The sequence below is a fragment of the Eschrichtius robustus genome, chromosome 2 (assembly GCF_028021215.1).
Source record: "Eschrichtius robustus isolate mEscRob2 chromosome 2, mEscRob2.pri, whole genome shotgun sequence".
Taxonomy (NCBI): domain Eukaryota; kingdom Metazoa; phylum Chordata; class Mammalia; order Artiodactyla; family Eschrichtiidae; genus Eschrichtius; species Eschrichtius robustus.
This window is the reverse complement of record NC_090825.1, coordinates 113,476,321-113,499,225: the sequence shown is the minus strand read 5'-3', so window position 1 is coordinate 113,499,225 and position 22,905 is coordinate 113,476,321. Positions and strand designations below refer to the sequence as shown.

Below are 22,905 nucleotides of genomic sequence, written 5' to 3'. Positions count from 1 at the left end.
GCCAAATTCCCTAAGGGACAAAACCATCCCGGGTGAGAACCAATGCTCTGGATAAATGACAGATGCCGAAGAGAGAATGTCTTTAGATGATTCTAACACAGCAAAACTTACCCACTTCCCCATAGGTTTGAATCCCAGATCTGCTACTTCCTCCCTGTATGATCTTGAGTGAATTTACCTACTCAAGCTGTGCCTTTGTTTTCTCCTCTGGAAAATGGGAATTACAATAGTACCTGCAACTCAAGAGGCGTAAATAAAATGATCCACTTAGCAAATAGCAAGCACTCAGTAACTGCGGGCTGCCGTTATTGCTATTGTTAATATTTTCATCCCAATTTCAGCTTTTCGAGGTCCTCACTCTGCAATCAGTGAGCTAGGGCTCTTACGATATTCAGCTGGGGATTAAGATTCTGACTGAGGGACAGTTGCTCTTTTGAACAAGCAATATGATGCAGGTGGTAAAATATGGATTTTGGAGAAAACTGGGATCTAATTCTCATTTCCTTGGGATTTTCAAATCTCACACTTCCCACCTTCGCGAACATTATCCTCAAAATAGGTCTGGTAGTAACATCATCAACATCGTGTGTGAAAATTAATGACGAAGCCTATATTTTTAAAACTGCTCTGAAAATTACTGCAACGTGGAGCTGGTAGCCGTGAAAATGCTGCTCCCAGGGCCTCCCCTAGGGAGCGTAATTGACCAAGGTCCCCAGCTTCTGTGCTTTGAAATCCACCACCTCACTTGCACCAAAGACCATGCCTCCATCTGGCTGCTCCCCACCAATGACTGCATTGGAGGGAGGATACTAAGGTAGGTCTTCCTGGGAGACCCAGCCCTCCTCTGTCCCTGGCTCTAGTGAGAATGAAATAAGATAAGCAGTGAGCAGAGTGTCTGACACACGCGCTGCACTACACAGCGCGTGGCACTATAGTTAGAAACACCAGCCCAATTCCATATGTTAATTCCTCACTTTTGTTCTTAGAGATCCCAAGAAAGAAAAAGCATATTTGGATTTAATAGTATCACCTTATGGTTTGTGATACTGTTGCCAGACACAGTCCCACAAATCTAAGCATTTATACATTTTATGTGAATATGTGTTTGATTTTACGTTTTGATGGATTAAAATGCATACATGTTTAAACCAAACAGAACGCAACCCAAAGGAAAAAAAACAATTTGGATTTGCTGGCACTGTTTTTCCTCTAGTACAGAGACTCAAGTTCTTTGATATAGTAAATGAATAGGCAGTCTGCACTTTACACACGAGATGCCTCCTTGAGAGACTGTGTGTGAAGTAAAAAGCGGTATATACTCTAACTGGTATTGTTTAGTTACTGCTCCTTAACCTACCATCCCAGAACTCACCGGCTTCAAATGACAACCAGTTATTCTTGCTCACACATTTGTGGGGCGTGCTAGGCTGGCTTCAGGGGGCTGACTTGGCTAGGGTGACTGCTCCACGTGACCTGCATTCTCTTCCTGAGGCCAGCAGGTGAGTCCGGGAACCCTCTCCTCACAGCGATGGCAGAACACAAGAAGGCAAATGGAAAGACACAGACCCTGCAGGACTCAGGCTCTATGGACACACTGCCACTTCTGCTTCGTTTTATTGGTCAAAGCAAGTCATATCACTGAACTACAAATCAAAGGTTGGGAAAGCTCCTCTGCCCCTAGTGAGACACAGCAAGGGCGCTGATGCAGGGAGGGGTAAAGAACCAGGGCCACAATCTCAGTCTCCTGCAGACCCTGACAAATTACTTAAATAGGGATGCTTCCATAGAAAATTCCAGGGCCTCAATTAATATTAAGCATAAAAAGGCAGAGGTGCTAATACATGTTTGGAATATACAGAAAAGTAAAGAGAATAATATAACAAATACCCATGTACTGACCTTCAATAATTAATAAATTAACGTTTTAACATATTTGCTTCTGATCTTTTTCTTTTTTATAAAGTATTTTAGAGTTTAAGCACTTTGCATATCCTTTCACAATTCTATTTCTCTCCCTCCTCAGAGGTAGCTATTATCCTAGAGTTAGTCTGTGCACATTTTTGTATTTTTACTATACATGCAGCTATTCACAAAGATAATACATTTGCTTTCAAAATTTAATAAGTGGTTAAACTTAATCCTGTGTATAACATTTTAAAAGTAGCTTTTTTATTCAAAAGTGTTCAACAGTAGATCTAGCTGTTTTAAAACAGACTGCCTTCATTTGAACTGTTACATTATATTCCAAATGTTATTATTATACTCCATTGTATGACTCTATCCTAAGTCATCTCTTCCTCTACTTATGGATACTTTGGACGTTGCTAATTTTACATTGTTACAAACAAGCAAACATTTAAAATCCTACATTTAAAGGAAAGAAATATAATTTTATCAAAATAGTAAAATTATTTGCAAACATTACACAGATGAAACATAACTGAACTGATGATCAAAAAAAAACCCAAGGGATATATACTAAAGAATATGTTATAGAGGGTCATACATTATTAATGGTCTTTTCTGAAATATATCCTACCCAGGAAATGAAAGGTAGATCTTCTAGAAGATGGTACTAAGCATTCAATTTTTCACGGGATATTCTCCCACCAGTCACAGCCCAGGAAGAGTCACTCTTCACCCAGCCTGATCACTTTCTGTTAATATTTAGTCAGCATTTCCAATAAAGTTAGCTTCATCAGAACGAAAGCTTTTATATAGGTCCTACATGTGAGCCAAACAGCTATCCATGGAATATTAGAATCTGACTCCCCCCGTTCTCATATTTGTTTTGTGTGTCTCATACCAAATTAAAGATATGAGAGATGCAGCATTCTAAGGCTAAATAGCTAGAAAATACTAATTCAAACTTGAGTATTCTTCAAAGAGAGCGTAGGGGCAATCCTAAGTATCAGAGGAAGAAGCACCCTAAGGGAGACCAAAGCCAAATGTTTTCCACAGGAATCCTCCTTCTGGCTGTTTTGATTTCACCTGGTAAGTCAAAATTACAATTTTAGAATCTTGGCTGACTTTTGAAAACTGATTTCAAGGATAGATTTAAAAGTCATTAACATCACAATCACAACAGAAACTTGTCTATTTGGTTATTAAAAATGGAACAGGAAGGATACACGGGGGAGAGGGGTGGTCCTCAATGATTTCCACCTGAACGTTCTGTTTCTTTCATGAGAGAAATAGAAAAGTCTTTCCGTCTTAGTCTAGGACTTAATCGGAACAAAATTAGAAAATAAAAAGTTTGCATAAGAATCTGATTTATAAAACTCCTGATACAGAGACTAGTATGGATTAGGACAAGGGGAACTGCCAGAGCAGAAGAGAAAATGAATAAATTAATAAACTGTCTAATATATGTCTCAATTCTGAAGGACAGATATTAGTTGCCAAAGAGATTTGAAGCTTGGCTCCAAGGTATAAGACTTATGAAACCCACCTTTTAGAGGTATATTCAAGAATATGCTTAATGGCCATATTCTGTAGCTTCTCTTCATAACCCATATATTAATGAATAGCAAAATATCTTTAAATAAAATCAACAACCAAATTAGCAGATTCTTGCTTTTGCTTCTGTTTTTGTTAGTCTGTCCTGACTTAAAAGGACGAGTTTCTTAACGCATCTCTCTGTGAACATTAACAATTGGAAATCCAGGAAATCTAATTCAAATGAACATTTATCAAGTGCCTACTCTATTAAGGAGAAGTTACACTAAAAACAAAGTGTGCACAAAATACACAAAGAGAGCCAGCGCCCTCCTCCATGTTTTACTGCTTCATAATTTTTCAAATAATTGTTTTACTCCCTTCTCCACTTTCTCTTCTCACTCCACTCTAGGCTAAATTAGTTTGACATGTTCTTATTTCTAAGAATCTCCTCTTCTATGTTTGCAAATATGAAAGAGATTTCGTGTTAAATAAACTTTGCTAGTGCAGAGTTTGCTTCTGCTTTAATTCAAACATTTTCTTGGATTTGATTATCATGACTAGCAATAAAGAACATTTCAAAGTTACTTTAGAAATTCTAGAATTATTTCTTTGAGCCATGCTGTTTATTTTGTTTAACCTGAACATAGTGGTCCCCATGCCAAGTCATGAGCAAAAAAAAATTGAAAAGCGCAATGTATAACATTGTTTAATGAATAATCTGAAACAAACTATAACGATAAAGGTAAATGCTTATAAAGAAACACACAAATACTCTACATGTCATAAAACAGACTTCTGTGACCAGGGGAAAAGCCCATTTTATAGCTGAATCAGGAGTTAAAGGAAGACCACCCCTTAAACTACAGAAAAATTAGAGAGAAAGTATAGTGAAAACAGAATTTTTCAATCTACTGGGAGACACAAGGATAGTAGAGATTGGGAATATCTGGTCAGGAAATGTGCTTCTCCTGTTTCTCCTTTTTAGCACTGGCTGGGCCATGGGCTACTATATGTGCTGGCAAGTCTTCCAATGAGATCAGGACATGTGACAGCCACGGCTGTGGCCAGTACACGGCTCAAAGGTAACGGGGTTTCACACATAACCATATCCTCTTTTGGCTCTTAACCTCTTTGCTTAGTGTCCTTGCCCGAAGTTTCTTCAAGTGCTCACCATCCTTTCCCTTCCGACAGCAGGAAAATTCAGAGATATAACCAGTTACATTACCATGTTTGGAGCAACTTCCAAGAACAGGGCGTCAACTCTGGGCTCTGAATTAGGAACAGAGCACTGAACAAGGGCAAGAGAGAGGAGAGCAGTGTTTTCTCTCAATGTTTTCACACGTTGACTCATCTCACCTGGCTATTCCAAGGTGAAAGCCAAACATTACTGTCCCATTTTACAGGAGGAACTTGAACTGGGGCACCAAAGGGTTAAGGGACTTGCCAAACACAGTTGGAGCTGGTGAAGGCTGGACTAGAATTCAGGTTTTTGGATCCTCTTCCCATCAAACCATGGTGTTACTGACCCAGGCTCTGGGAGGTGAACACCAGAGGCTGGCCCTAAGCAAGTAATCTCTTCCAGACAGTGAGGGACACACTTGTGAACTTTCAACAGTGCACAGTACTACCTTGGGAGTGCCACTTTCTGATGAAATAGCCATGTGTCCAACTGTATCACTGATCTCCATCCTAATCACAGAACAACTCTCACTCACACAGATACTACTTACAAAGCAACCTCACATACCTGGAATAGGGCTAAGAGACAGGACATAGGGGAAAATAGCCTCTGAATTGCCAAAATTAAGACTCAATTAGTTCATACCCTAAACTTTATGCACTTGACTCACACAATAACTTACTGGCTCCTCACTTGGAATCTGCTCAATGTTGCTTTACACATAATGCTAACAATCCTAGTGAATCTGACTTTCAGGTAGACTATTAGAAGGGAGAAGAGGCTGGTGGAGAACTGGCATAGTGTCAACAGTGAGGACTGTTGGAGACAAGAAATCTCACAACCTGGGATCATTCTGTGTTTGTGCTCCACACACTTTAATAAATGCAGGAGGTATCACTCACTATATTAAAACCGTACACAATAAATGATGTTTATAATGACTTATGGATCATTGGGAGAAAAGTAAGACTAGGGTAACATATGATTCTTTTATAATAGGTTCCCATAAAAAGTCATCTCTTTTCTAAGTGGTCTTGCAGGGGTCAAGATTCAGGTATCTATAAAATTTACTTACACGGATTGCCTCATTTCCCCAAAATGCCATATAATAATAATGGCTAACATTTTTAAAGGCTTCCTGTGTTTTACTATCTTAAATGTTTTAACCTTTATAACATGGTTATTACAACCTGCAGAGAAGGAGGTGAAAATTGGGTAAACAGAGTGACGAAACCTGGGACATTCCAACATGTTCCAGCAGCTTCAATTTTTGACACCCTGGTCTGGGAACAGTGGGCTAACACCACGTTCCTGGGCAATAAAATTCCCAGGGCAGTTCCTCAGTCTGTTCATTCTTATTTACATCCTGGAAATCACAGGCTTCACCGGGGTGTGGATGTCTTGTGCTCGGATGGATCCACTGTGTACACACCTTTCACCGGAATGATTGTGGGCCAGGAGAAACCTTATAAAAACAAAAATGCCATCAATAATGGTGTTCGGATCTCTGGAAGAGGTAAGGGGTGGTGTATATACCTGTAGCACATACTGGAGATGTCTGATGCTTATTTATTTAATTCGTATTCTATACAAAGACGTTTCATTCTTTCTTCAAAGTGACAAAACCTAGGACCTAAAGGACAAGGGTACCAAACTAAAACAGCCCATGCATTTTCAAAGATGTTCCACCACTTTCCCTGAAGTCATCTTCTTTATGCATACACTCCCCACCTAACTCTATAGTTGACTGAAGGGCTTTCTTCCTGAGGCCCATGTGGCTTTGCTTAACAATCTACAAGCAAAATCACTTTAGCATTACAGTATTATCTGTAATGAATAGACGCTTTCACTCACCAAAATCCCACAATTCGAAAATGTTGGCATTTCTGCAAGAGTTGATGTGAACTATTTTCAAATGCTCTATGTTCTAGGTAAAGCTGGGTCTCCTGGTACTCCAGGTACTGGGCTTATTGTTTGGTTGTTTTAATTCTATTGACGTAGAACATACACACAGCAAAGTGCACAAAGCAAAAATGGCCAGCTCCATGAATTGTCACAAAGTGAGCACACCGGTGTAGCCTGTTGGTTACACCAGATCAAGAAAAAGAATAGCAGCAGCAGTCCAAAGACCCCTTGTGCTACCGTTTAGTCATAATTCCCAGCAAGGGTGATTACTATCCCACCACATATTAGCTTTGCCTGTTTCTGAAAATGATTTAAATAGAATTAAACAGCATGCAGTCTTTTGAGTGGGGCTTCTTTTACTACACATAAGGTTTGTGAGATTCATTCATGTTTTTGCATGTAGTTTAAGTCCCTTCATCCTTACTGATGTAGAGCATTCCATTGTATGCATATATCTTCACCTATTTAATCATTCTTCTCTAAACGGACATCTGGGCAGTATCCAGTTTTAGGCGATTATGAAAATGCTGCTAGGAACTCTCTGTACATTTCTTTTCATGAACATAAACATGCATTCCAGCTGGGAGTGGATCCGGAGGACACTCCTCTCACTAAGGCTGTGAGAAACACTTTGTGAGGGAGCCCACATCCTTGAGGAGCTATCTGGTGGCTATCCTTCTAGGCCTGAAATGACAAGAGGAACTACTGCCATTGAATGGAGCCCACTTAGCAGCCAAGGCTGGCATGGTTATACAACAGGGAGCAGAGCTGAAGCAGTAATCAGATACATCAGAAGCAGAGACCTGTGGCATTGTCTAGTTAATCATGGTGACCTAGAACTGAAGACATGGGCAGCCTACTAAAGCCTTATTTGATTTGTATAAATGGAAACACTCTAGGTCTGATAAACAAAATTCTGACTTCAATCATGACAATAATGGGTCTCAAAACCTTCCTCCCAACACCATCAACCCATTCCCAGACTTGAGCCAGTTCACAGTCCCAGAGCCCCTTGAATGAAAGGGAGGCTGAGTCCTTCTGAGGAAGGGCCCTATTACAATGCCAAAAATTTATACTGTAACCCTTACTTCTAGCCATCCCCAAAAGGACCTGCAGCCTTTTAGCAGGATGATTGTATACTGGGGGAGAAGACACTCGCTCAAAACTGACAGTAATTTCTAAAGACCCAAAAAGCCACTGTGGTCCATCAATCAGACTAGGGGCTTCTAGGGTCAGGTGATCAACATAGTTTTTTCCTAGGGTCCATCTTACAGTTGACCTAGTGCATCCACATATCCACCCTGTGGTAATTTCGCTGGTACCAGAATGCATAACTGGAATCAATATACTCAGCAATTGGCAGAACGCTGGAGGAGTGGAGTTGCTGGGTTACTTGGTATACGTATCTGCAGTGCTAGCAGGTACTGCCACCCAGTTTCCCCAAGTAGTGGTACCAATTCACAGCCCCAACAGGAGTGTATGAAAGTTCCAGTTGCTCCATACACAATACTTGGTGTTATCTAGCTACCTTTCTCATTTCAGCCATTCTGATGGGTATGTAACGGTATCTCACTTAAATTTAATTTGCACTTCCATGATGGCTAATGATATTGAGCCCCTTCTCATATTTATTGATGACATGGATATTGTCTTTCGCAAAGTGCCTATTCATGTATTTTGCCCTGGCTTTTTTGCCTTTTTCTTATTGGTATGTGGGAGCTTTTTGTGTCTCTTGGATATGAGTCCTTTGTCCAATATATTATAAATATCTTCTCCCACTTTATGGGTTCCTTTTCACTTTTCTAATGTTTTTTAATAAACAAAAATTCTTATTTTTAATGCAGTCCAATTTAGTAATATTTTCCTTTACTGTTGACACATTTTTATTACCCGTTTAAGACACATTTGCCCACCGTAGTCATAAAGGTATTGTCCCTATGTTTCTGTGTACAAGCTTTATTGCTTCATCATTCATACTTAGATTTATAATCCATCTGGAATTGGTTTTTGTGTAAGGAATGAGATAGGGATCAAAATTTCCCCCCATATCAACATCTGACTCAGTACCATTAACTTGCCAAGACCATTTTTTCCTTACCACACTGCAGTATCTCTTGTCATAGATCAGGGTCTGAATATACATAGGTCTGTTTATGGTCTTTCTATTGTGTTTCACTGGCCAGTTTGTCAGTCTTCCACAAATACTGCACTGTCTTAATTACCATAGCTTTAAAATACATCTTGATATAAATAGTATAAATCTTCCAACTTTGATCTTCTTTCAGATTGTCTTGGCAATTCTTGGGTTATTTGCATTACCAAATAAATTACAGAATCAGTTTGTCGATCTCCATCAAAAATCTTGCTGGGACTTTGGGTTTGCATTCATCATACAGGATCAAACTGAGAAGAACTGATATCTTAAAAGTAATGAAAGTCATCCAATCAATGAACTTGTTAAATTTTCCATTTATTTAGGTCTTCTTACACTGTTGTATTAGTAGCTTAATTAGAGTTGTATTAGTATCAATGTAGAGGTCTTGCACATATTTTTGTTTAATATATGTACATAAAATGCACCTTATTAATTTTCCATAGATCTTCTATAGCAGTACTGTCCAATAGAAGTATAATAAAAGCCACACATGCAATCTTAACTTTTCAGTAATCACATTAAGTAAAAAGAAACAGTTAAATTAATTTTAACAACATATTTAACTTAATACCTCCAAATTATTATTTCAAAATGCAATTAATATAAAAATTAGTAATATTTTACTTTACTTGTGTATCTTTATCTTGTGTATCTTTTTATCTTTACTTTACTTGTGTATCTTTTTTTTTTTTTTTTTTTTTATGGAACGCTTCACGAATTTGCGTGTCATCCTTGTGCAGGGGCCATGCTAATCTTCTCTGTATCGTTCCAATTTTAGTATATGTGCTGCCGAAGCGAGCACCAGTGTGTATCTTATACTTAAAGCACATCTAATTCAGATTAGCTATTTCAAGCACTGACTAGCCACATGTGGGTAGCAGCTACTGTGTTGGACAGGACAATTCTATAGCCTTACTTATGTTTTCTGTCCACTTGACCTGTTTTCACTGATGCAAGTGTGCTGAAGTCTTCTGTCACTACTGGGTTTCTATCTATTTATCCTTGTACCTCCTGTATTCTCTCCTTTATATAGATGGTTTCTGTGTTATTTAGTGCATGGATAATCATATCTTCATTGGATTTAGCATTATACATTGTCCTCCTTTGCCTTGTTTCAATGCTTTTTGGCCTGAATTTCACTCTCTGGTAACAGGATCATAATCCTTGCTTTCCTTTTTCCTTCCATTTACATGGCAAATCTTTTCCAGTCCTGAATTTTTAGCGTTTTTCAATTACTGTTTTATTGTATACAGCATAGAATTGCATTTTGCTTTCCAAGCCAATAGGAAAATCTTTTTACTATATGAATTAACATTTATAGATACAGCTCATATGTTTGGTCCAAACACTGTCATTATTTTATGTTGTAATTATGGTATTATAATGGTATTATCTCTATTTCTCTATTTGATGGGTCTTCTTTGTTTTAAATTTTTGATATTTAAAAAGATTTGTATTCTTGTGCCTGTAACTTCCATTTTTCTTTGTCTTTAAAGTCTAATCGTTTTATTGGAATCTGTCTTGGAGTTGACATTGTTCTGGGTCAATTTTCTCAGTTACCTGGTGTTTTTCTGCTATTCTTCAATGCCTTTTAAAATACTCATTTGGGTCTATTCTTCCTTAGGCATCTTGTAATTTTAATCTTCATTTCTGATATGATTTTGTCATTTTCTTCTACTCCCTCATTGAGTTTAATCAACTTTCCTTTCTTTTTGTATTTTTTTATTCATTTTTTTTTTTTTTTTACAATTTCTGATTCAAGGCTACTAAAACCCAGATAATGAATAATTTTACCACTTCTTTTCTTTTAGGTTTCTGTATTAAAATGTTCTACATTAAGCCAATTAAATATAAAGGTTCTATCAAGAAGGGAGAAAAACTGGGCACTCTATTGCCCTTGCAGAAAGTTTACCCTGGCATACAATCTCACGTACACATTGAAAACTGTGACTTGAGTGATCCTACTGTGTACCTATAAATGGAAGACAAATAACCAGATCTTCTAAAGAGAGAGCCATCTTCTTAAAACCTGGGTGCATATTCTGCTTTTCAAGAAACCTGTGTTCAAATAGAAACATGATGAATGCAAGAAAGAAAAAAGCATGTGGATTTCAACTCATTGCCACTTTGATGTTTTGAGGGTCAATTAATCCCTCAGGTCTGATCTGTAATCTATGGGATCTGGGGTGTGTTTTTTCTTAAAGATTTCTCAGTCCTGAATACATAAGATAAATAAACATATGAATTCAAACTGGTCCCGACGGCATCTTTGACACTTCTAAAACTAGCTTTCTGCTTAAAAATAAGAAAAAGCCTGAAGTGTTTTTAGGGTACAAGAATAGAGTGTTGTACAATGCTAGACACATAAACCTGATAAATATTAGGTGAATAAAATGGAGGCTTCTTTTGAGTTAAGGTAGCAAAGAATTTCAGCAATAGCCTTAGGTTTGTCAAAGTGCTTGGAGGGTGAGGGGTTTACACAGATAAGACAGAGTTTGCTGGTCTTTATATCCACACATTCCCACGCTCTAAGCAGTTGATCTTCCAGGTAATGAATGACAGCAGTCCAAGGTAATATGGAATATTCTAGATTTCAGAAAGACTGCATTACAGGGAGTACTAGAAAGAGAAAGAGGTCTATCCTAACCTGAAGTGTCTCATGGAACCAAGTCAGTCAACCTCATCTAGCCATACGCCTATCATAGCTACTGATTCTTACACATCATTGTATATCCTTATTATTCTTTCCTGGTTATGCTGACAACAGGTACAAAGGAGAAATAAAACCATATGAATGTTCAAAGGACCAGAAATAATATGGCTCTGTAGATTTTAGGCAGTCAGTAAGAAATGAGTACGGTGAATTCATCATTCTGGAAACTTTCTTCATGAATTTTTGCTTCAACTCTTTGGAATGTAGAAAACTCCAGTAGAATGACTTCATTCCTAGTGTAGATATGCTATAGGAAATGCAGTCAATTGAACTTTTTTACTGGAGAGAAGTGGCTGCATTTGTATACTAGGACATACGTATAAGAATGTTCATGAATCACTATTTGTCATAGCAAAACCTGGAACAACTCAAACGCTCATCAATAGGAAGATGGACAAATTGTGGTTTAGTTATAGATGGAATATTATACCGCAGTGAACCTCAGCTAAACATAACAAAATAGATGAATCATAGCAATATAATTCTGAGTAAAAAAAAAAAAAAGCCCAAAGGATCACATATAGCATGACACTCTTTTTATAAAGTCAAAACAATTAAAGCCAAAACGTCATTTTTAGGAACATATATACATATGCGATAAAAATATATAAAAAGGAAATCAAGCAAATAATGAACACTAGTTATCTCAGGACTGGATAGGGAATGACCACACAGAAAAATTTAAGTTACTATCAATGCTGTAGTTTTATGGTTGGGAGGTGATTTCATGAGTATTTATTATTATGAAGAAGAAAACTATTAACACCAGCACTGTCTGGTTTGATCATCTACCTTACTCGTCTCCGTAGTGCCAAATAACTTTAGATTGTTTCCAAAGATTACATTTGTTTTCAACGGACAAAGGCTGTGTTCCCATTGAGATCACAAAAAAGGAAATAGCATACAGATTTCAAAGGCAATTTTAAAAGGACCTCTAAAATGTTTGAACAATGAAATATATGCTTAGCCTTCTAAATAATCAACCTTCTGAAGTGACTGTTTTAAAAACCAGACTCATTACGTGGAACGGAGAGCTTCTCCAAGGTAGAGCAAGAACACTGCCTTCTGCCTAGCTTTCCACAAGCACTCTCGTATCTGTTGAATGGAAATGCAAACTTTAGACTAAAGGACTTCTTTCCTAGGAATCACTAGCATACAGCGCCCTCTGGTGCATTATATCAGAGGTTTTTTTGTTTGCTTTTTGTTTTAATTTCCTTTTCCTTTAGGTTTGAGTGTTAAAAGTGTTCAGTTTAAAGTATTGTAAAGGTTCAAATGACAGAGAAGTAATAGCCCTGAGTAACTTAATTTTCTTTACTGAAGGTGATTATAGTATATACTTAAAATTTTGATGTCAGATATTAGGTTAAATGACTATAAAATCCATTTTTATTTAGAAAATGTTTTGAGTTTTCTGAAAGAAAGTAATTTAATGAAAGAACAAGGTAAGTGGCCAATTTAAGAGGCCAAGGCTAGAGAGGGAAGAATTATTACATCCTTGTGACAACATTTATCACACTTAGCGCATATTAACAATACATATAACTTTAAAATCTGCCTATCTCCCCAATATTTAGTAAAATACAAATGAGGCAAGCAAGGCTTATAAGGAAGGAAAAAAACAAAGAGAATCCTATTTTTGTGTCTCTTCAACATAACCTACAATAGAACCTTTTCTCCCATTCTCTCCATTTACAGTTTGCCCACAAAATTATCCTAACTTTTCCAGAACCCTCTAACACATGCATAAAAAACATTTTAAAGAACAAGTTTGCTTACAGAACTAAAATATTTTTCAAAGGCTAATGCTTGAAATCCATCTAATATTGAACTCACTCATTTATCCAGAAACCTCTATTCTTAGGTAAGCAGTACTTTTCACGGACTTCCAAAGTAATGGCAACATTTTCATTCCATGGAGCAACAAAAATACTCTATTTCCTCATCTTGTTTTTGGCTATCCTAAAATCTTTGCTCTTCAATTTATCAAAAGTAAGCCAGACCAAGCAGGGTCATTTAACTGAGCTAATCAATTTTACTCTGAGTTTTGTTCTAAGAGTCACTATAGCGCTTAGCTAACTAGGTTTGAATACTGGGCCACCAAAGACCACTATTTAGAGCAGCAACTGCTCATTCAATGCGCAAGAGGCCACTGGTACTCATTCTCCCTCTATGCTAGTGGGCTCACCTCCCTTCTCTAGCCCCTTTCTGTTTTGCTTCATTATCCTCTAGTGCAAACACCACTGGCATTCTATCACCTCACCATTCAGGTATACACACTTAAAGTAACACCAGCGGAGACTGGAGGTTCATCTCTGCAGTGTTTCCACCACTACTCTGATCTCCAATCAGACTGACCTCTCCATCTCACGCCATTTCCTTTATGGTTGTTTGTCCTGTGGTTCTAATCAGACTTTAAGCTCCCTATAATATGCTGCTTCTGCACTCTCCTGAAATCTCAAAGTATAAATTACATGATCTGCAATAGTAATAACTATCTTTAAGAAATGGGTTTTATTTTTGAACCAGAAATATCAGTCCCACAAGCATTTATTGAGTGTGTTCTCAGACTTTCAAACACAAAGGTGAATGAAATGCCTGTTCTCAGAGTCACAGTAACAAAGACCGTGGTACAGTGGTGAGAGTGTATGCACAAGGACAGTCTCTAAATAAAGGGATATGAACTGTGCTACTTTTTAAAATCACCATTTAGAAATAACAGTATGTTTTAATTCCTTAATAGATGAGACTATTTAAAATTTTTTCCTATAAAAATATTCAAAACTGGAAAATAATGAATGTATTTCAATTTTTTTTAGTTTAATTGATTTCTTAGAAATTTAAGGTATTGGGGAGAGGACTTAGAGGAACAAGTCTGAAAAAGAAAGTACTTATATAAAACTTGCTGAATGCCTACTATGTGCTAAACACTATGCTAGATGCTGGGGATACAACAGTGAGTAAAATCCAACCTTGATCTTGCAACGATGGAGCTTACAGCACAGTGGTTGAAGCAGATAATAATCATACAAGTGAAGAGCAAATTACAATAGTGATAAGCGCCACAAAGGGAAATCACAGAACACTGAGACTCACGGAGGCTTCCCTGAGGAAATGACATCTAAAGGAAAGATGGAGCAAAGAGAGTAATTGAAGCAGAAAGAATATGCACAATTGCACTCTGACTAAAGGGTTCATGGCAGTCTTAAGGAACTGAAAGAGAATGGGAGCAGAAGGGCAAAGGGCACTTGGTAAGAGAAAACAAGGTCAAAGAAGCAGGGAGAAGCCAGACCTTGTAGGGTCTTGTGGGTCATTTTAAGGATATATGTTCATCTTAAAGGCAACAAATACACAGCCGTTAAAGAGTTTTAGCTGTGTTACTAATTAAATTCTAAGATCACTTCTGCAAAGGATCTGGCATAGTTTCAGATACACAGTAAATATATTCAGTAAATGCTGATTCCCTCCCAAGCACACTCTGAAAAATTTACCTCTTCATCTCAGTAGTATATTTAATCAATTAGCAATCACAGTATCTTTAGAAAATGAATTAGCATTATTTAATTTTAATCCAATGCCCATTTTCTCCCAAGTTAATATAATAAAGTAGAATTCAAAGTGCACTGAAAATTAGAAGTTATTTATTGAATCATAATATGATCTTATCTAGTACTAAAAATGGAGTACAATTAAGCCAGCCTCTGTATCTATATTTCGATCGTACTCTTAGTTTTTAATACTAAATATTTTGTAAAATATATCAATACCAAGATGAAACAAAAATGATTAACAATATAAAGTTGTAAATGACATAATTTAAGGGATCCAAAGCTCAATATTATAAATTTATTTAGCAAGCCAAAATATACCTTCAGGGAAGGCTGAGGAACTTATCTAGAAACCAACTGTTTCTATCAGCTATCTAATACACAATACAGTGTCTGTGCCCCATATACGGTTTCTGTCTTTTCAAATTTCTCTTATTTTCTCAAATGTTTCTGCTGTAATCCATTAAGACAGTTTGCAAACAATAAAATATTTTACCTAAGACATTTCCGCAATGCATCTTAAAATTTACATTTGCAGGTAGAAAGAAGCTAATCTTATAGATTAAAAAAAAAAAAGTTAAGAATCTTTGGTAATCAATTACCAGAGAGGCATGACATCAGGGAACCATACTCTTCCCAGGTATTTGGAGACTTCAGCATGAATTTCATCTAGGCTATAATCATCATCAGGGATCAAAACTTCCTCCATGATAGACAGCTGGGTTAGCCTTCTCCCACATAGTCTTACAAACTCAATGAATGCACTGCAGCTAACTTCACATTCACTGAGGCCCAAGGCTGTTAAGTTTTTACAGTGTTCAGCAATACAAATAAGTTCATTATCAAGAGCCTGAAGACCATTAGCACATACTACTAACTCTATTAGTCGTGGACAGTTAAGACCTATCCGTCCTAGAATTGCTTTGCTTATGGAACGACCAAAATAAAGGTGAGTAACAGGGGTTTCTTCTTTGAAGAACGTCTCCAATTCCTCTTCATATAAAAAGAAGTACATAACAACATTAACTCCAGGGGAGTGTTTAATGAGTACATCCCAACTTTGTTTTTTAATAGAAAGAAATTTGATTTGTCCAGGATTTTCACTCACAACATCTATTCGAAGATGCTCAAGGTTAACATGGGTCTCACTTGAAAGTGCCAGGAGAAGTTCATCACTTAGCACGTAATAATTTAATGCCAGTTCTCTAAGACCTTGACAATGGTCAGCTACACAAAGGATTCCTGCAGGGAATGGGGAAAAATCCTTAAACACAAAGAATATGGATACTAATATAACATTTTGTGAATTTAAATTTGATATTAGTTATTCATTATTTGCTAAAATAGACGTAATGATTTCTGAGGAGATGGATGCCAAGATATATATTATTATACATGTAATAAAAAATATCCATAACTAAGATACTCCTAGGAGAAGCAATTTAAACTATACGTAGCTTATACATTAAGAGGTCTTTTGAAAAAAGATTAATGAATTATGTCTCATAAGCATGTAGTTTTCAATAGGAAATTGCATTATTACTACTACTATAATAAAAAACATCATGCAAGCTTAAAAAATATAACCTACCATCAGATGAAACATGAGGACAGCTACTCATTTTGAGGCGTCTTAGAGTATCACTATTATTGGCCACAAGAATCTTCAAAGAAGGATCATCCACTGGTGTGTCTTCAATTTTGATTGATGATAATGATTTTGAGTTGACAAAAACAACTGTAAGTGCTGACACAAAATGAGACTAGCATGGCAATAAGAAAAAAATTACAAAAACATTATTTAAACATCTACAGCTTCAATTAAGTAATTCATTAAAACTACTTATATCAACATGCTTACACTAACATAATAAAAGCAATCAACATATTACTATTTTTCATAGTGCCATTAGCCAGTAGAAGACATTTCTATAACAAAGTATAGTTTTATACTTTTACCATTAATAAATGGAATGGTGAGAAAGGAAGAAATTTCAAAGATTTCATAAACACATCTTCCAATTATTTTCAATCTTAAGGATTTGTTTTTCAATATTAAAAGGATATAATCATATTCATTTCCTAGAATAGAGGTTGGCAAGTTATGGTCCACTAGCCAAAATCAGTCCACAGCTTGTTACTGTATGACTCATGAGTTAAGCGTGGTTTTTACATTTTCAAATGGTTGAAAGAAAATTTTTAAGGAGTAATATTTTGTGATATGTGAAAATTATATGAAGCTCTTTCAGTGTCCATAATTAAAGTCTGACTGTAATACAGCCATGCTGCCTCATTTATGTAATGCTACGTCTGCTTTCACACTACAGTGCTAGAGGTGAGCAGAACAGTATGACCCATAAAACCTAAAATTGTGCTTTCAGGACCTATTCAACCCCTAGCCTGAAAGAAATAGAAATCTTATCTTTTTATTCACTCCTGTATTTCCAGCACCTGAAATAGTATCTGGCACACAGTAAAAGGTCAATATTTATTGTTGATGAATAAACGATGTCATATTCTTCCAAACTTTTTTCTAGCAAATTATCTAAACAAAGATACAGTTTGAAAACTTTCTCTGTTTTGCAGATTGACAAACTAAAACTTATTTACAGTTTGACTTCAAAATGGATGGAATTTCACAAGATTTCAGATCCAGTATTTTTTGACACAGATAGAAAGTCTGGAAACGAAATCCATGCATGATCATTTTTCCTTTTACAAAATCAACTTGGATTCTATCAAAGGCTCTATTGTCCCTATCAGAATGACCAAACTGGTTATACATCTTAATTCATTTATAAGAAAACATTGGTTTATACTAATTGTAAACTGATTTACACAAATTTTTAAATGGTGGACAGCTAAACCTCTTTACTAAATTTTATGGTGCCAAAAATTATTAGAGGAATAGAAATAGATCACTCATTTTCCTTAAGAAATACAAGGTTTATTTTCCTTTTAATCAACTCTCACCCAACTCTTTTAGTACTGAAGGACACATTTAAGCATTAGAGTACATATTTCATTACAGTAACGATATATTAGTTTAGTACTTCTTACGCCTAGCAAAATGCTGTATCTTTACATTACTTTCCCTCAGTTTACAAATGAAAAAACTGAGGCTCAGAGAGATCCACAACTTTGCCAGAAGCCACAGAGCTCATTTTGCTGTGGAGGCAGAACTTGAAATGAAGCCTGCTAATCGCTGGTGCTCCACTCTGGTGATGGCATCAGCTAACCCAGAAGCTAGCCCCGGAAGCTGATGCGCAACACGAGAGACAGCTCAGAATCTAAGAATTTCAGGTGGATCTGATTCCCTAGCTCCTAAACAAGGAAGTAACTATTTAGAAGTAGTAAGTTTTCACCTGGTTACTTAAATTACTTGAATCCCCAAAAGACCCATTCTCTTCAGGCTAGCAGAAATGCTTGCTAGAAGAGAGCCGTGACCCAGTTAACGAGAAAGGAGATGCTACTATTCCTCTGTCCTCTTCCATAGGAAGGTTTCCATTAGCCAGTTTTACTAACAACCATAGTTTAATGCTTATTACATATCAGGCACTATTCTAATTCTGGGTTTATAATGGTAAATAAGCAAAATAGAATCCCTGCCTTCAAGGAGTTGATGTTTTCTGTCTGAGGAGAAGAGAGTAAACTAAACATGTTAAATAAACAAGGTGATTTCAAGCCCTGATGAAGGATATAAAGAAAATAAAATAGTGTAATACAGTAGTGAGTAACTAGAGGAGGGGGTGTTGTTTTAGCAAAAGTAGTCAAGGAGGGCCTCCCTGAGGAAATGGCCTTCAAGTTGAAGACTGAATGAAGAGAAGACAGTCATCAGTTTCTGTGGCAGAGACTGCTGGTTGCTTCCTAGGAATTGATTCCTAGGGTTGATTCCTAGGAATCATCCATCCTTTCTTTTTTGGTAATCTGGTTCCAATTTTTACCTGGGCACATCGCCACCCAGCTAAAAGACTGTCCTAGCCTTCCAGAAATGTGGTGTGGCCAAAGAGCTAAGCTGGCTGACAGACAGAACCACCATGAGGTACTTATGGCTAGTCCTGTGGTACTTACAGCTTGAAAAAGGAGAGGGCACACCCTTCTCCCCCCATTTCTTCCCTCCAGCTGTCTAGAACAAGGACGTGATGGCTGGAACTGAGAAAGCCATCTTGGGCAATGAAAATGAAGAAAACACCTTGGAGAGAATGGAGTGCCTAGAAGGGGCGTGGGTTCCAAACAACTTCATACCAGCTATGGACTGTGGCACCTATGGATTTCTTTAGTGTAAGAGAAATAAACCTCAGTCATGTTTTCAAGCCACTGCTGTTTTAGAATTTCTACTGTAAGGATGCAATCATCATCCTAATCAGCATAGGACATTTAGTTAAACATTATACTGTTCCACCTCCAATGGAGAGACTATAGAATTACAGGAAAGACACCCACTATTGGCCCTACACACTCTACATTCAAAGTAACTAAGTAAACTGGCACTTGAAAATTCTAAGTATAACATCCAACTTTTATATTAATGACATCTACTGTGAAACAATTACTAAAATTACAGAATATATCTAAAGAATGAAACCATGCATCAGCTATTTCATCAAAAATAAGTGCTAGTCAAATCAACAGAAAATGGCTTTAAATAATTATTTGAGTGCAAGTAGGGTTATGGTCTGTTTTTAGGAATAGAATTATTTTTGACTAGTTCGACAATATTTAAGAATTTTAGTAGATCTCACAAAAATGTCTAGCATCTTTACCTTTGACACATTCATAAAACTTGGCTTGGCCGTTGAAATCAAGCCCAAAGTCTGGATAGAAGAATTTACCAGCTGAGAAAGTATATCACAGGCAGCTTCTGCTGATTCAGTACTACTGTCAACCTACAAAGGCAATTTAAAATCTTAATTTCCTGAATATAACTTATCAGAAAGTTATTGGCAATGTAATTATTTAACAGAATTCAATTGCAAAACCGTACTTATCCCTTCAAGCTATAAAATAAATTAGAATTTTTCTCTATACACACTATCTCAGATAAAAAATGAAAAATAGAAATGATGACAAATGAATTTTCTAAGCACTTTAAACTTTCGAATCTTATTTACACTTTCAAATTGTATATTTCAAATACAATTACCTGAATTTTAATAATGGCATCTACATGAAGGAAACTGAAGTTTAAATTATTCAATTATAGCTCAAGTGCTACACCTAAATCTATGCAAGTAACAACAGATAAATAGGAAAAAGTTTGGGATTAAAATTCTGCAAAATTCATTGATTGCTTCAATATAATGATCTAGTTACACATAAATGTCAACAAAACCCAAGTCATTGTTTTTATTTATTGTTTATTTTTCTTACCTTAAAGCTGACGTACTGGAGATGAGCAGCATGCTTTTTAATGATCTGCTGAATGAGATCAGGATGAGTGGAGTTAAAATATGAAGTAGCTGACTTGTTCAGTTCAAACTCAAACTTTCTCCAAAGGTCAGGAATATGAAAAACTTCATTCCATCTCTTACATACAGAAGATGCCCGGGCCCGATCCATTAAAGGAAGATACTGAAAAATGCGTAACACTACATAGTGAGGCAAACTCCCCCAGTCTAGAAGGACAGTGTATGTATGAGTCTGGTTGAGAGACGAGTAGAACCCAAGTTTAGGCTGTTTCACTGCTGGTGAAGACAGGACAACTTTATTCACGACAGATAAATTGTTCCTCTTCATTCTGTAAACATTATACAATGTTAAGTGATAATTTTCCCCACATTTCCATCATATATTTTGCTTTAATTGTATGGAATAACAACATTAGAAAATGAGAAACAGTTTAAGACAATTTTGACAAGAATCTTCCACTTTCATGCGTTGATAGGTACTACTATGTGCTAGGGATACAGAGATAAATAGGAGGGGACCTGCTCTCAAAGAGCTATGGTGAAACGGCAAAATACAGTGATAAATGCCATCACTGAAATTGGGACAAGTTGCAATGGAACATTAAGGGAACGGCATGCATTTGAGTTTGTATGTGGCGGGGGGTGTTGGGGAAGCTTCCAGGAGGAAAGGTCCAAGGAAGCAGTGTATGTGCCAGGTTTATTCCTCGTCAATGACTGTATTCTCACTATCACATTGCAATTGTACTAAGAACTCCCAGGGGGTCTGGGAGACGGTAAAACATAATTAAAAGCATAGATCTGGGTAAGTCCCAGTTCTGCCATTTACTAACCATGGGATCTTGTCTGAGCAAGTTGACTTAAGCCTCAGTTTCCTCATCTGAAAAGCAGGGAGAACTGCAGTACCAATCTCATAAGGTTATTGAGAGGATTAAAGTATCTTAAGTGCCAGGACACAATAAGTGTTCAATATATGCTGCAGTCATTGTTGTTATATTAAATTGTCCAGTGAATCTTCCTGAATAAATTCCATGACATTACTTAAGTTGGAGCACAATTCTAACACGAAGTCAAATGACCTGTGACAATGTTCAGATGACACCCAGGACACATGAGCTGCAGAGAAGTGGGATATAGCAGGGACAGAAGCTGTGTGACCAGTATACTGGGTACTTACCAGCCAATGTAAAATAGCAAAGGAATGAGCATTCTTTCCCAACGAAAAGAAATGATCACTCTCCAGGTATTAGTCAGCTTGAGACACAACTGAGTTCCAACAAATTTCAGGTCTAGATATACCCAAATATATAATCCTGTACATATATTTTACATAAGAATCTAAAGTATTTTAAGTATACAATTATTTAAAAGGTAAAATAATTATAAGAGTAGTTCTGAACTTACGTTGACTATTTAACCCTCTCTTCACCCCTGAATGTTAGGAATGTGTATGTGGAAGATTTGGTGTCATAATTGAAACCTACCTTCAAATCTAATGAAATATCTATTTAATATGTAAATATCTCTGTCTTGTAAGTCACTCTGTCTGATGTGAAACATTTCTTAACTACAACATAGAGTTGGATCCCAGAAGCAGGAATGACCTATAAAGTCACTGAACAAAATGAAAGGTCATCTTTAGGGTTTGGGGAAAAAAAGGAAAAAAAAATGTATCTCAAGCATCAGGCAAAAGAGCTACTACACACTTTAATCTGACTAAACCAGTTATGTGCATAACTGAGCAATACAATGTAGAATATATGAAACTGCTGACATCAATAATTCAAAGCATATACTATTTTAAAGGGCTAATTCCCTAAAATGAAATACGATGGCCCAGAGAAGGTAAAGGAATGGACGCTAGATTCTCAGCTCTGATATGGAGCACATTTATTGACATTTGGCTTGTAGCTGTTTTATTTGGTAGCCTACAGAATGGAGAGTTAAAATTTTACTAAGGAATTACAAAAAAGTTATCCCTAACATAATCCGTCATTAAAAAGCAGTGAAGCCAAAAATAAAACAAAGAGTTCATCCAAATGTCCAGTTAGAAAACTGCCTTGCTGTTCTAAATAAAGGGATTGTGCTATACATTAAATCTGTATTAACATGGATTAAACGTTAAACCTGTTTATTTATTAAAATCATTAAACTGCCAATTCACTGACAGAATCACCATAAATAACTTAAGGATATTAGGTACCAATAATTCTATTAAAAATAACATTTTAGCTTTCTTTTTCCTCATGTACATTAATTTTCAGAATATAAAACCCATCCACAAATCATAAATTTCATATAAAATAGTTTGATAGCAATGAGCATCAGGAAAATATTAGAACTCAAGACAAGTTGATCTTTGTTAGCTTGGAATTCCAGCCTAAGCATATACAATCACTTTTCAAAACTGGTATTTCTTTTTCAAACTACCAACTGTCTTACCTAAGGAAGGCTTCCAAGTTAGAGTTCCCTCTGAACAAGCGAAATGAAGTAACTGCTGCCATGGGGTGCTCACCAACATCCATTTGATTTCACTTCCTAGCTTGGCAAAACACCACAAA

General features: G+C 36.6%; 2 protein-coding genes and 1 non-coding gene across 3 annotated transcripts; 1 reads left to right on the top strand and 2 right to left on the bottom strand.

Annotated features, from left to right (window-relative positions):
* Positions 1-2,755: 2,755 nt before the first annotated feature.
* LECT2 (leukocyte cell derived chemotaxin 2) lies at positions 2,756-10,932 on the top strand. The gene is made up of 4 exons (XM_068534449.1): positions 2,756-2,994; positions 4,427-4,523; positions 6,001-6,137; positions 10,493-10,932. Exons 1-4 carry the CDS (start codon positions 2,949-2,951, stop codon positions 10,657-10,659), a joined length of 447 nt encoding a protein of 148 aa, XP_068390550.1. The 5' UTR covers positions 2,756-2,948; the 3' UTR covers positions 10,660-10,932.
* Positions 9,377-9,483, bottom strand: LOC137760413 (U6 spliceosomal RNA). The gene has a single exon (XR_011073356.1). It is a non-coding gene; the product is annotated as a U6 spliceosomal RNA (small nuclear RNA).
* Positions 10,933-15,537: 4,605 nt separating the features above from the next.
* Positions 15,538-20,675, bottom strand: LOC137758280 (F-box/LRR-repeat protein 21). The gene is made up of 4 exons (XM_068534448.1): positions 20,310-20,675; positions 19,703-19,825; positions 16,531-16,702; positions 15,538-16,181 (listed from the first exon to the last, which is right to left on the bottom strand). The coding sequence occupies exons 1-4, from the start codon at positions 20,673-20,675 to the stop codon at positions 15,538-15,540; spliced, it is 1,305 nt and encodes a 434-aa protein (XP_068390549.1).
* Between the last annotated feature and the right edge of the window lie 2,230 nt (positions 20,676-22,905).

What these genes read in the sequence shown, in the direction of transcription:
- LOC137758280 (XM_068534448.1), bottom strand. Translation starts at nt 20,675, where the DNA reads ATGAAGAGGAACAATTTATCTGTCGTGAATAAAGTTGTCCTGTCTTCA. An exon ending in TCCAGTACGTCAGCTTTAAG is followed by an intron (nt 19,826 to 20,309) that starts GTAAGAAAAATA and finishes TTGCCTTTGTAG; the next exon opens with GTTGACAGTAGTACTGAATC. An exon ending in TCCTCATGTTTCATCTGATG is followed by an intron (nt 16,182 to 16,530) that starts GTAGGTTATATT and finishes CATTCCCTGCAG; the next exon opens with GAATCCTTTGTGTAGCTGAC.
- LECT2 (XM_068534449.1), top strand. Translation starts at nt 2,949, where the DNA reads ATGTTTTCCACAGGAATCCTCCTTCTGGCTGTTTTGATTTCACCTG. An exon ending in GGCCAGTACACGGCTCAAAG is followed by an intron (nt 4,524 to 6,000) that starts GTAACGGGGTTT and finishes TGGAAATCACAG; the next exon opens with GCTTCACCGGGGTGTGGATG. An exon ending in TGTTCGGATCTCTGGAAGAG is followed by an intron (nt 6,138 to 10,492) that starts GTAAGGGGTGGT and finishes CTTTTCTTTTAG; the next exon opens with GTTTCTGTATTAAAATGTTC.